At 46.7% G+C, this 13,297-nt stretch overlaps 1 protein-coding gene across 3 annotated transcripts in view; it reads left to right on the top strand.

The window, feature by feature from the left end:
- LOC115196092 (neuronal membrane glycoprotein M6-b) overlaps positions 1-13,297 on the top strand; it is a 35,542-nt gene that overhangs the window by 17,009 nt on the left and 5,236 nt on the right. For all 3 annotated transcript variants that reach the window (XM_029756640.1, XM_029756638.1, XM_029756639.1), the window contains exons 2-5: positions 11,111-11,297; positions 11,522-11,681; positions 12,461-12,629; positions 13,212-13,285. In XM_029756640.1, coding sequence (XP_029612500.1) covers positions 11,111-11,297; positions 11,522-11,681; positions 12,461-12,629; positions 13,212-13,285 — 590 coding nt within the window. The remainder of the gene's footprint in view (positions 1-11,110; positions 11,298-11,521; positions 11,682-12,460; positions 12,630-13,211; positions 13,286-13,297) is intronic.

Below are 13,297 nucleotides of genomic sequence, written 5' to 3'. Positions count from 1 at the left end.
CCAATGTGATTCTGCCCAGCGACTACAAAGAGAGGGAAATGGAGCAAAAGACAAAGAGGACTATGGTGTATTAGTGGAAACATTGAATGGAAATCTATTCTATGGAAATGACCTCCATGGTACTGTGTGTTATTCCCTAATTGTTAGTAAAACCATTCTCTCATGACTTTGGTTCACTTGTATCTGTATTCGCAATATAACATGTTGAAATAACCACCACTAAGAAAGGACAGGGGGCAATCTCTGGCCAATCTCTGCTGTGGAGTCCGTCTTTGATTACTTTGGCATCTGTAAGAAATGGACTGGACTTCACATTGGGCCAGTGTCCATGCTTACCAGTGAGGTATGAAAACCTCCCTCCACTCACTCTGACCTGAAGAAGACATTGGTGGAATGTAAATGTTTAATTTGACCATGTGAATGGCCATAATCACATGACAGGGGCATGGGAAAGGGCATTAGCTAAGTCTGTTACATAAGCCCATTGTCACCCCGATTCAGACTGTACCAGACCCTTTGGCTGGAGGCTCAGACTTACATTTTGGTGAATTAATGCGACACAGCTGCAAACAATGCATGAAGCCCTCTCAGCCGTACATTCATGTAATATCTCAGAGCAGAGGACCGTAATCTTTACCTTGAGGATTGAGGGATAAGGGTAGACCACACTCTCACCCCTCTGGGTTCACCATAGGAATGGTACTATGCTTGCATGGGTTCGTGTGTCATTTGCTCAGTGTTCGTGTGTGTGTAAAAAAATTATTTGAATTTTATTTTATTTGTCACATGCGCTGAATACAAGAAGTTGTAGACGTTACCGTGAAATGCTTACTTTCGAGCCCTTTCCCAAATATGCTGTTAAAAAGTATGAACATTGATAGATAAAAAGTAATAGATACTATTTTATTTTTAGCTATATTTGTGTAACACAAAAAATTAGCACAATAAATAACAATAACGATGCTATGCTATATACAAGGAGTACCGGTACAGAGTCAGTGTAATGGGGTACGAGGTAGTTGGGGTGTTTGATTAAATTAGCAAGAAAGGCATTTCACTACACTTGTGCATGTGACATTAAAACTTGGAACTTGATTGAGGTAATACAGTATGTACATGTAGGTTTGTGTGCTTGGCCCTCCATTTCCTGTAGTCCACGATTAGCTCCTTTGTCTTGCTGATGTTGAGGGAAAGGTTGTTGTCCTGGCACCACACTGCCAGGTTTCTGACCTCCTCCCTATAGCCTGTGTAATTGTCCTCTGTCACGCCCTGACCTTAGATTGCCGTTTATTTTATATTTTTTGGGTTAGATCAGGGTGTGACGTGGGGTGGGCATTCTATGCCTTTCTATGTTTTCTATTTCTTTGTGTTGAGCCGAGTATGGTCTCTGATTAGGAATCATACTTAGGCAGCCCTTTTTTCCACCTTTAGTTGTGGGATCTTGTTTTTGCACAGCTCTGTAAAGCCTGCAGAACGTGACGTTCGTGTTCCGTTATTTGTTGTTTTGTTTTAGTGTTATGAGTTTAATAAATATTTATCATGAGCACTCAACACGCTGCACCTTGGTTTACTCCTTACGACAATCGCCACAGAAGATCCCACCGCAAAAGGATCAAGCAGCGTGGTCAGGACAACTGGACATGGGAGGAGATTCTGGGCGGGAAAGGACCCTGGAGTCAGGCTGGGGAGTATCGCCGCCCGAGGGAAGAGATTGAGGGAGCAAGAGCAGAGCGGCATTATTATGAGGCACTATACCAACCACGAGGCAAGTGCTGGAGGCAGCTCCAAAAATATTTTTTTGGGGGGGCACACGGGGAGATTGGCAGGTTGGAGACCTGAGCCAACTCCCCGTGCTTACCATGGGGAGCGAGTGATCGAGCAAGCACCGTGTTATGCGGGGATGCGCACTGTGTCGCCAGTGCGCAGCTACAGCCCGGTGTGCTCGGTGCAAGCTTCCCACAGTTGCCGTGCTAGAGTTGGCATTCAGCCAGGAAGGATTGTGCCGGCTCAGCGTTCCTGGTCTCCGGTGCGTCTCTTCGGCCCAGGTTATCCTGCTCCAGCTCTACGCACTGTACCCCCAGTTCACCAGCACAAACCTGTGCGACCTGTTCCAACGCCCCATGCTTGCCGGGCTACAGGGGGTATCCAGCCAGGACGGGTTGTGCCAGTCATAAGCTCCAGACCTCCAGTACGCCTCCACGGCCCAGTATATCCTGCGCCAGTTCTACGCACTGTGTCGCCAGTGCGCCTGCACAGCCCAGTTCGTCCTGTGCCAGCGACCCGCCCTTGCCAGACCAAAGTAAGTATCCAGCCAGGACGGAATGTGCCAGTCATAAGCTCCAGACCTCCAGTGCTTCTCCAAGGCCCAGTATACCCTGTGCCTGCTCTGCGCACCCGGCCTCCAGCGACGTTCCCTAGTCCAGAACTCTCAGCGACGTTCCCCAGTCGAGAACTCTCAGCGATGTTCCCCAGTCCGGAGCCTCCAGCGACGTTCCCTAGTCCAGTGAGACCTATTCCGGCTCCACGTATGAAGCCTCCAGTAATGATCCATGGCCCGGAGCCTGTAGGGATAATCCATGGCAAGAAGCCTGTAGGGATAATCCATGGCAAGAAGCCTGTAGGGATGATTCATGGTCCGGAGCCTCCAGTGGTGATCCATGGCACAGAGCCTCCAGTGGTGATCCATGGCGCGGAGCCTGCAGTGATGATCTATGGCGCGGAGCCTGCAGTGATGATCCATGGCCCGGAGCCTCCAGTGATGATCCATGGCCCGGAGCCTCCAGTGATGATCCATGGCCCGGAGCCTCCAGTGATGATCCATGGCCCGGAGCCTCCAGTGGTGATCCATGGCCCGGAGCCTCCAGTGGTGATCCATGGCCCGGAGCCTCCAGTGGTGATCCATGGCACAGAGCCTCCAGTGGTGATCCATGGCACAGAGCCTCCAGTGGTGATCCATGGCACAGAGCCTCCAGTGGTGATCCATGGCATGGAGCCTGTAGCGACGGCCTGCAGCCCGGAACCTCCTGAGACGGCCTGCAGCCCAGAGTCTCCAGCGGCGGTCGGCAGTCCAGAACCTCCAGCGGGGGTTTCTAGTTCTGAGCCTCCGGCGATGATCCACGGTCTGGTTCCTCCAGAGACTACGCCCTGAACCAGAGCCGCCGCCAAGAGTAGATGCCCACCCGGACCATCCCCTATAGGTTCAGGTTTGCGGCTGGGAGTCCGCACCTTTGGGGGGTGTACTGTCACGCCCTGACCTTAGATTGCCGTTTATTTTATATTTTTTGGGTTAGGTCAGGGTGTGATGTGGGGTGGGCATTCTATGCCTTTCTATGTTTTGTATTTCTTTGTGTTGAGCCGAGTATGGGTCCAAATCAGAGGCAGCTGTCTATCGTTGTCTCTGATTAGGAATCATACTTAGGCAGCCCTTTTTTCCACCTTTAATAGTGGATCTTGTTTTTGCACAGCTCTGTAAAGCCTGCAGAACGTGACGTTCGTTTTCCATTATTTGTTGTTTTGTTTTAGTGTTATGAGTTTAATAAATATTTATGAGCACTCAACACGCTGCACCTTGGTCTACTCCTTACGACGATTGTCACATCCTCGGTGATTAGGCCTACCACTGTCGTGTCATCAGCAAATGTAATGATGGTGTTGGAGTTGTGTGCGACCACGCAATCGTGGGTGAACAGGGAGTACAGAAGGAGAGTCAGCACGCACCCCTGCGGGGCCCCTGTGATGAGGTTCAGCATGGCGGATAGGCTGCCCGTCAGAAAGTCCAGTATCCAATTGCAGAGGGAGGTGTTTAATAATAGGGTCCTTATCTTAGTGACAAGCTTGGAGTGCACTATGGTGTTGAACACTGAGCTGTAGTCAATGAACAGCATTCTCACGTAGGTGTTCCTTTTTGCCAGGTGGGAAAGGGCAGTGTGGACGCAATCTCTATTGCACTCATCTGTGGATCTGTTGGGGAGGTAGGCAAATTGGAGTGGGTCCAGGGTGTCTGGGATGATGGTGTTGATGTGAGCCATGACCAACCTTTCAAAGCATTTCATGACTACAACTACGAGTGCTAAGGGGCAATAGTCATTTAGAGCAGTTAACTTGGCGTTTTTGAGCATGGGACTATGGTGGTTTGCTTGAAATGTGGGTATAACAGACTGGATCAGGCAGAGTTGAAAATATCAGTGAAGACACTTGCTCCAATCCGTCTGGCCCTGCGGCCTTGTGAATGTTAACCTGTTTAAAAGACTTACTCACGTCGGCTATGGAGAGCGTGATCACACTGTTGTCCGGAACTGCTAGTGCTCTCATGCGTGGTTCAGCTTTACTTGTCTCGAAGCGTGTGTGTGTGTTTAGCTGCTTAGGCCATGTGTACTTTTGTATTTGTATGTTTACGTGATTCCCCAGCTATCACATAACATTCTGAGAACCATATGTTTCTTAGAGCTTGGTGAGAGTGTGGTTGTCCTATGGTTATTTTGCATACAACCTTCCCACAATGTTCTGGGAATGGTGCAGGATACCCAGCTCGGACATAATGTTCTGAGAACCATACGTTTCTTAGGTGTGAATTTCAGTATAACGTTTCCTCAGGGTTCTATTTAAAGTAATGTTCTCAAATTGTTCCAAGAACACCTAAGAAACAATGTTTTTTGTGGAAATTTTAGTACTTCAGCCAAATGTTTTCTGCAGGTTTCCTCATGGTTCTATTTAAAGCCATGTGCCCAGAACATTAAGAAAACGTTCCATAAAAACTGCAAGAAAACAGTAACGTTCAAAAAATATAAAGAAAAAAAAGTACATTCTATTCTCAGCGTCAACAAAACTCTCTCTATCCTCTGTCTTGTTAAGTATTTTCAGGTGTGTTGGCCGCACCCACTAATTGGCCACATCTGATCTTAATGAGTGCTTGTTTCCTTTGAAACAGGGTCTGTTTGAATAGACTAGAATGAACAGCTTTGAGTTAAAAAAATAACATGGCATTCTAGCTCCTTCCTGGTGGCTCAGTGGACTAATTCCATGGATAGAGAGCAGAAGATCATAGGTTCAAATCTCACTGATGCTGTGCCAGAATCAACAAATGTTTGCATGATTAATGCCTAAGCAAATTAATTAATAAAACCTCCCAGGAAAACGTTCAGGTAACCATAGCAAGATGTTCTCAGAACCTCCCTGCAATGTAAAAATGTATGTTCCCAGAATAGGCTGAAAGTTTTACCGGTCAGGAAACGTATGGCTTCGTTCCCAGAATCAATGGGAAACCAAAAACGTACATTCCCACAACTTCCAAGAAACCAAATGTGCTTGCTGGGTATATTGTACATGACTTGCACTGTATGTCATTTACATGTGCCTGACTGCATAGAGGTAGTTCTCTGTGTGCGTATGTGTATGGGTATATATTAATGTGTGCATAAGTGTATGATGGGAGTCCCCTGCACAGCTGGCTAGGTTTATCCCTGATTTCCCATAACAGTACACTGCCTGATGGGGATGGACAGACAGACAGGGAGGCAGACATGGAGGCAGGCAGGGAGACAGGCAGCCAGGCAGGCTAGAAGGCTTGCAGGCAAGAAGGCAGGCAGGAGGACAGACAGGCAGGCAGGGGGACAGACAGGCAGGAAGAGGGACAGACAGGCAGGACGGGGGACAGACAGGCAGGCTTGGGGACAGACAGGCAGGCAGGGAGACAGGCAGACAGGGAGACCGGCAGACAGGGAAACCGACAGCTAAAGAGCGAAGGCTACAGTAAGTGCACAGGGTTAGGGATCACTGCTGGGATAAAGTATTGATCAAATTATAGGAGTGTAGTAGGCGAGTGCTGAGGGAGGATTTAAAAGCTGTAGACTTCATTACACTTAATTATGCGTGAGCAGATGCTGACCTTGTTGCCTAGTGTCCTTCATATTAATGCTGGACCAGGGTAAGAACTTGGCTATAGGATGTAGACCCGATCAGGGTCAGGGGAAAAGGTTCTCTGGATATGGCAGAGAAGTTTGATGGAAGTCCCTTTTCACATGTGATCCTCTAAACTACTTTGATACCCGACAGAAATAGCCCGAAACATGCTGTCATGTGTCGGTAAAACGGTTGGATTTCACAATACATATTTGGTCTATATCGTTGTGCTTGGCAGTTGTAGAATAGGGATATAACATACTGCTACATGAGAAACATGGAGTAGCCTAAAATATCAGAACATGCTGAAAGTATTAGTCATCATTTATCAAAATTCGACGAATCTCAAATCATGACACGTTGTTTGCTTGCTTTCCACCCCAAACCTGTTCACTTTTAAAACAGATGGCGTTTCTCTTTCATCGATGCCTCATTGAAGGAGCCATTTTTTCCTTCTATTGAAAGGACATGTTTCTCTTTGGTGATGCACACAGCTCTGTTGGGGATCTTCCCACAATGCAATGCAAGAGGAAGTTGTCCAATAATGAATACAGAGCTTCTAAACTGGAATAGCCCCTGAGGCAAGAGAACAGACAGGCGGTGAAATATTCACAAGGCTAGTCATTTTAACCGACTTTATTAGACGCTAAAACTAGTCAATGTAGAGTTGACAAATATGTTGTACATTTGCTTTAAGCTGCATCACTGTAACATTTCATCATAATGTCTCATAATATTTAGCAATGTGTCATAACGTGACTCATAATTTGGAGCAGGAAAATCCCTTTGGAAAAGTATCAAGTACAGTAGCTATTTTAAATAGGTATCCTTTTTCAGAGCTTTAGTTTTTTTACCCATCAACATATGAACGTTAAAGTGGCTTTTCCTCTGGCTGTGGATGCCCCATTTTCCAAATGGGCTAAAAACCAATCACCGATCACCTGACTGATGAATAATAGATGTGGGCGTAGTCACAGAGCCGCAGATCTCTCTGTCTGTCGTCGCTCTAACAACAGGTTTAGTGTACTCTCACAGCTGGTCCCAATTCCCCCCTAACCGTCCTTGCCCCTTCGATGTTTGCAGATCTGAAGGGTCTGGATAGGTGTAAGCAGTGTAGTGGTGGAGATATATCGCTTTCATCTTATAGATCTGCATTGAAGTGCCAAAGGAAAAGGGGTAGAGAGTGAATCGGGACTGGCTGACAAGAGTGCTCAGACCACTTTTGGACCACGCACATTCTCCTCTACCTCGTTCAGACCATGCTCAGGTTGAGGTTCGGAGTCATGTCCCCATCCCTGAACCCTCTGCTCTGACCCCCGAGGGGGAGTTCACGTCCTTCTGCTGTGCACGCGTGGGAAGGGAAGTGAGGAGCTGTGGAGGGATGTAGTCAGCTAGCTACAGGCTCCGCTCAACTGGGTCGTGGGTAACATGCTGCCATGGCAACCACTATTCACTGGCCCCCGGGCCAAAAAAATGCTCTTTGCTTACTCTCACATGTTCTCTCTCTCCCATTTGCTTCCTCTCTCTCTCTGTCTATCTCTCTGTCTTTCTCTCTCTTCATCTTACTTTTTCTCTCTGCCCCATTCGCTTTCTCTCTGATTTTCTGTCTCTCCCCCCTCTCTTACATCACAAAGCAGTAGGCTGTGGTTCTGTGGTTCTGCTGTACACGGTAAGTGTACAGCAGAACCACTGTACTGAGAGGGGTTGTTTGCGAGAGCCTTTGGAGACCCTTGCTATTCTCTCACTGCTGGCAGAAAAATAGGCCACAAACGAAAGACAGTTTCCTATTTTGCCATTGTAATTCTCCAACTGAGCCTCGTAGGCTCCCATACTTCACCAAACGCTATACTTAAGCAATAAGGCCCGAGGGGGTGTGGTATATGGACAAGGGCTGTTCTTATGCACGACGCAACACGGAGTGCCTGGATACAGCCCTTAGCTGTGGTATGTTGGCTATATATCACAAACCCCTGAGGTTCGTTATTGCTATTATAAACTGTTTACCAACGTAATTACGAGAGTAAGAAAAAAATGTTTTGTCATATCCGGCTGTCAGCCAATCAGCATTCATGGCTCGAACCACCCAGTTTATAATTGTAAATATACCCATAGTAGGTTTTTCATACTCTGTCTATCTGAATGGGTTGAAGGTTGGTTGTATTATAGTGTCAGATTCCACCCAAACAACATGGGAATCATTGAAGGTGGAGAACTAGACATAGCCTTGTATCTGGTATGAGGCCTCTGTCCATAGCTCTACTGGGCATATAGATATATAGCCTTGTGTCTGATCTGATGTCTCTGTCCATAGCTCGATTGGGGCCCTGTAGTTCCCATATTTCACCCCAGAGAGAAGCAGGGCAAAGTGAGAGAGATGGACTCGACCTCGCTCTGTCACCTGAATTCGCCTCTAATGAATAGCCCATCGATTTCCGTTCTGGTCCGCCAAGGCCGTCCTCTCATGCCTGTCTGTTTCCCATTAGTGCACTTTAACTGGTGATGATAAACGCTCAGCTCAGTTGGCATCGCCACAGGCAGCATAGCCCCGGATGAGGCCCCTAGTTTAAAGCAGGAAGTGGAGTAGTAGTGGAACATTCCATTTGACAAGGGGGCACAAGACTCAGGTGGGCCCGACCTGTTTGTCCAATTTCGACAAACCCCCTTTGAGTTCTGGTCATTTAGCCAGGTTCTTTTCTCAGATGTTGCATGTTCAGGCCCACAGTTTAAAGCAGAAAGTGGACCATTCCATTTGACGAGGGGGCACAAGACTGAAGGGGGCCCGACCTGTTTGTCCCATTTCGACCAATCCCTTTTGAGCTTTGCCACGATTCCATTTGTCCTTTTGACTAGGGGCAGGGGAACCAGACCTAGTTGTTCCATATCGACCATCCCCATTTGGCGTTCCGTCATTTAGCCTGGTTTTCCACTGAGATGGTAGGAGTTAGTAGTTAGTGCCCCGACATGCCTTGCCTTGGTACTTCATTAACATTAATGGGATAGAGATCCATTATGCAACGCTCGCTCCGTCTCCGTACTCTTATGCAACCAACCAACGCCTCATCTTGGAGTCTCAGCTTCTCGCTCAGCAGCAGCTGCCTCTTAGGTTTAACCCTTTGTGTTTTCTGGATAAGCCAACCTTAGTGCTGTCTGGAAGTATTACTATTAGGCCTAGCATGCAGACAAGATTCTGTAGCACTCAATGCCTGTAGCAAACTGTTAATATCCAGTTGATGTTGAAGTCCATAGTCCTGTGAATCGTCAGTTGGAAGCAACGCTAATGACGGCGACTAAATGCTTTGCCTGATATTATGGGATGCCATTGATGTTGGCCTGTGGATGTCATTAACAGTCAACTCTGTCACCCATCACTATAGAAACGGAATAGCCTATAGGCCCCTTCTTTTCAGTCGGGATCTGTCCCGACATTCATTTCAGCCTCATCAATTGAGTACGACAAATAAACTATGGCTACATCCTCCAAAATGTAAAATTATAAAATCACAATGGATTTGTTTATTTGGAGGAATAACTGAAGGAAAGAGCCATAACACTCCTGAAGAAATTTGCCTGTCTGTAATTAGTGTGAGAGATGCCAATTGGAGCAGGTTGTCATGGAAACAGTGGCACATGTAAGAGAGTGCAGTCTCTTCCCAGAGTAACGTCCCACGTTTGCAATGCTATTTATAACGGGCAGTTACATAAGCCTTAGCACTTGTGTTCAATGTAATGTGTTTTTTTTCTCATTTTTTTGGTTCCTTCGTTCCCTCTTTTCCCCTCTAACAACACTGCTGTTGCCTCCTCTGAGAAACCAGCAACCATAGCACTGCCAAACACGCTCCACTGCCTCCCACAATGGTCCTTCATTATAACCCTGGCTCTTTGTGAGCTTATCACAGTGCACTGCCGATGCGACGTCAGATTGAATGGTCTTGAAACAAAACAAATAGAATAGAAGTCATGGCTACGCTATAGAGTTTGATTTTGTGGAGTTTTGTAGCTGCCATTGGCAAAGCAAAATATCAGGGTACCATTGACTCACCATATGACACAGTACTATTTAATATAGCATACCCCTCATAACTCTCTCATCCTGCCTGTGTTGAACTAGTAGTCTCCATTAGATGGTATGACTGGGTGCTGTGCACAGAGGACTGGTCAGGGATCTAGTCTAGCAATGCTTGAAGTCAAAGGTCAACGCTAGCATCTCATGGTGCTAGCACTGGTTAGCATTGGTTCTGTATTCGTTCTATGAACATCCAGTAGGAGATCTGACCACTCTGTGTGCTTGGGGAGGATTTGAACTAGCGGCAGTTCCACACATCCGGGTCGTATTCATTATGGCACACCATAGCAAAACGCGTTGCAATGGAAAACGAAAACAAGCTGAAAACAAAACAAGTTCAGGTAGTCCCTCCCTGTTTCAGTCTGTTTTCTTCCGTTTGGTGCCTAATGAACACGGCTCAGGTCTGCCAGCCTGTGGCCCAGAAACCACTGCTCTGACAATAAGTAGCAATCATTCATTTATAATTAGACCGTGCATTATTTATGCCATTGGTCAAAAGGGATTCATTTAGAATTAGACGGTGCATTATTCATGCCATTGGTCAAAAGGGCTTTGTGTATGTTTCACTATGAAGACAAAGGAAAGGGATTATTTTGGGGGGAAGTAGAGGAAGATTCCCGCTTGTACTAACGAACACATGTCAAATTTAACACTCCTGGGTGCATGAGCGTGTCAATTCTAACTGGGAAAGTTGCAATGATGAAGTGAAAATGGTTCCAATATGGTTGAGCTGGATGAAGAGAAGACATGTTGTGGCTCTTGGTTGGAGACAATGAGACTACTGTATCAACTTTACTGTAAATGTGACTTGGTTGTTTCTGTCAAGCATTGTTTACTCAACACAGGTTAGCAAGAATGCTAATCCTCAAGGGTTTCAGGCTACAGCATACAGTGAATCCCTTTCTCAGTCAGATATGACATGGGCTGCTAAATCGGATCACATTTAGCATTTATGAATTCACTAATTCATGATTAATTAAGCAGTGACCGTTGCTCTCCAGGACAAAAACATAGTATAGTTCCAATATATACCTACGTTATAATGTAGGAAGAGGCTGAGTTCGAGGCTCATGCAGCTCAACAAAACATTGACCAACTGTGTAGCTCTTTGCTCCTTCTAAGCAAGGTGCTCTCTGTCTCCCTCTGCAGGTTGCTTCGAGTGCTGCATCAAGTGTCTGGGCGGCGTGCCCTACGCCTCGCTGGTGGCCACCATCCTCTGTTTCTCGGGCGTGGCTCTGTTCTGCGGGTGTGGTCATGTGGCGCTGACCGGCACACTGACCATGCTGGAGAACCACTTCTCCCAGATCACCACTGACCACGCCACCCTCACCATCGTGTAAGTTGTGTGTGTGTGTGTGTGTCTGGATGGGGCGAGTGGTGTGGTAGTGTGTGTGTGGGAGAGAAAGGGAACTTATTTTCTCTGTTGTATCTCCTATATGTCTTTACCTATATGTCAACCTTTACAGTTTGTAAATGTATATGTCTTTGAACAAGTCTTATCCAGGTTATTCAATATGAATGTGCCTGTCTTCACATTCTTTACTGTATCCGTCCGAGCAGGATCCAGACCATGCAGTACGTCATCTATGGCATCGCCTCCTTCTTCTTTATTTATGGGATCATCCTGCTGGCTGAGGGCTTCTACACCACCAGCGCCGTCAAGAAGGAGCTGCAGAGCCAGTTCAAGACCACCGTGTGTGGCCGCTGCATCACAGCCACGGTGAGACATGAATACACACACACACACCCATATGGTCACACACAAATACGGTCACGCATGCATGCATACATACACACACACACGTACACACATATTGCACTCATGAATACACACACACACACAGTCACGTGCATGCATACATGCACGCACACACACACACACACACACACACACACACACACACACACACACACACAGTCACGTGCATGCATACATGCACACACACACACACACACACACACACAGTCACGTGCATGCATTTACACACATACAGCTGTAGACACACACCCTGGAGGGTAACTGGCCCAGTTTGTCTTCTCTAGCCCGTTTAGTGTCATTGCTGCAGATGTCCAGTAACATCAGCCTTTAAGGCTGCTATGAGGACGGCTGAATTCTCCTGAGTGTCGTCAAGCTAACGTCGGATGAAACTTTCTCCACCCTTCTAACCAGTACTGTGTCACGTATCAGGGAAATGTGGATGACGATATGGTGATGAGGATGATGACGAGCTTGGTTTTAAATATCCTCGGCCATTAGGTGACGTTGTATTGAGGGATAGTTATACATAGTACAGTGTTTTGTATAGAAGTAGCAGTAGATTTCAATGACAATGACGACGATGATGATGATAAATGACGATGATCAAATCAAATTGTATTAGTCACATACACATTTTTAGCAGATGTTATTGCGGGTGTTGCGAAATGCTTGTATGATGATTGACGATAACGATGATGACGAGGATGATGATGTCACTAACTCCTCTCTCTCTTCATCAGTTTGTGTTCCTTACATATATCCTGGGCCTGGCCTTCCTGGGGATCTTTGGCTTCTCAGCCATCCCAGTCTTCCTCTTCTACAACATGTGGACTACCTGTGCTGCCATGAAGTCCCCCATGGCCAACATCACCGATCCGGACTCCATCTGTGTGGACGTCAGGCAGTACGGTGAGTGTCACTCAGTAACACACACACACACACACACACTGATCCGTATGATTACGTCAACCTGGTTCATGAGTATGACCCATATTCATGTGACGGCCATTCTGCCTATAGCGTCCGGCAGAACACGTCCGTGTATGAGCCATATATAGATTCGCCATATCACGATACAGCCCTGCATAAGAGCCTAATGCAGTGTGATGTACTTCCACTAGGCAGTGGTAGGCTGTGTCTTATAAACATTATGCCTTCGCTACGGGTGCTGATAACACTTAGCCTTTACATGTCAATATCTATAGGGTGTTTAAGTCATTTACTGCATCGACATCCATATCATGTTTACGACTGTTACCATCACCCTGAAGCAGTGCATCATCTGTCCTCTTTAATGGCAGATTGTATAAACAGTTATACATCTGAATGAGAGGACGTGTTAACATTTACTATCGCATTAGGTCAACTCAACTGGTTTTCCCACCAAATGTTGTACAATTGAAGGGATTGGCCACTCTGCCATGAATGGGGCCTGTCTTAAAGCTACAGTTGTCGCTCCTAAACCGATATCTCTTGTTCCTGATCGTCTAGGTATTATTCCATGGAACGCGACACCCGGCAAAGCCTGCGGATCTACACTAGGAGACATCTGTAGCACCAGCGAGGTGAGAACGGCC

This window comes from Salmo trutta, chromosome 6 (assembly GCF_901001165.1).
Source record: "Salmo trutta chromosome 6, fSalTru1.1, whole genome shotgun sequence".
Lineage (NCBI taxonomy): Eukaryota > Metazoa > Chordata > Actinopteri > Salmoniformes > Salmonidae > Salmo > Salmo trutta.
This window is presented reverse-complemented; position numbering and strand designations above follow the sequence as displayed.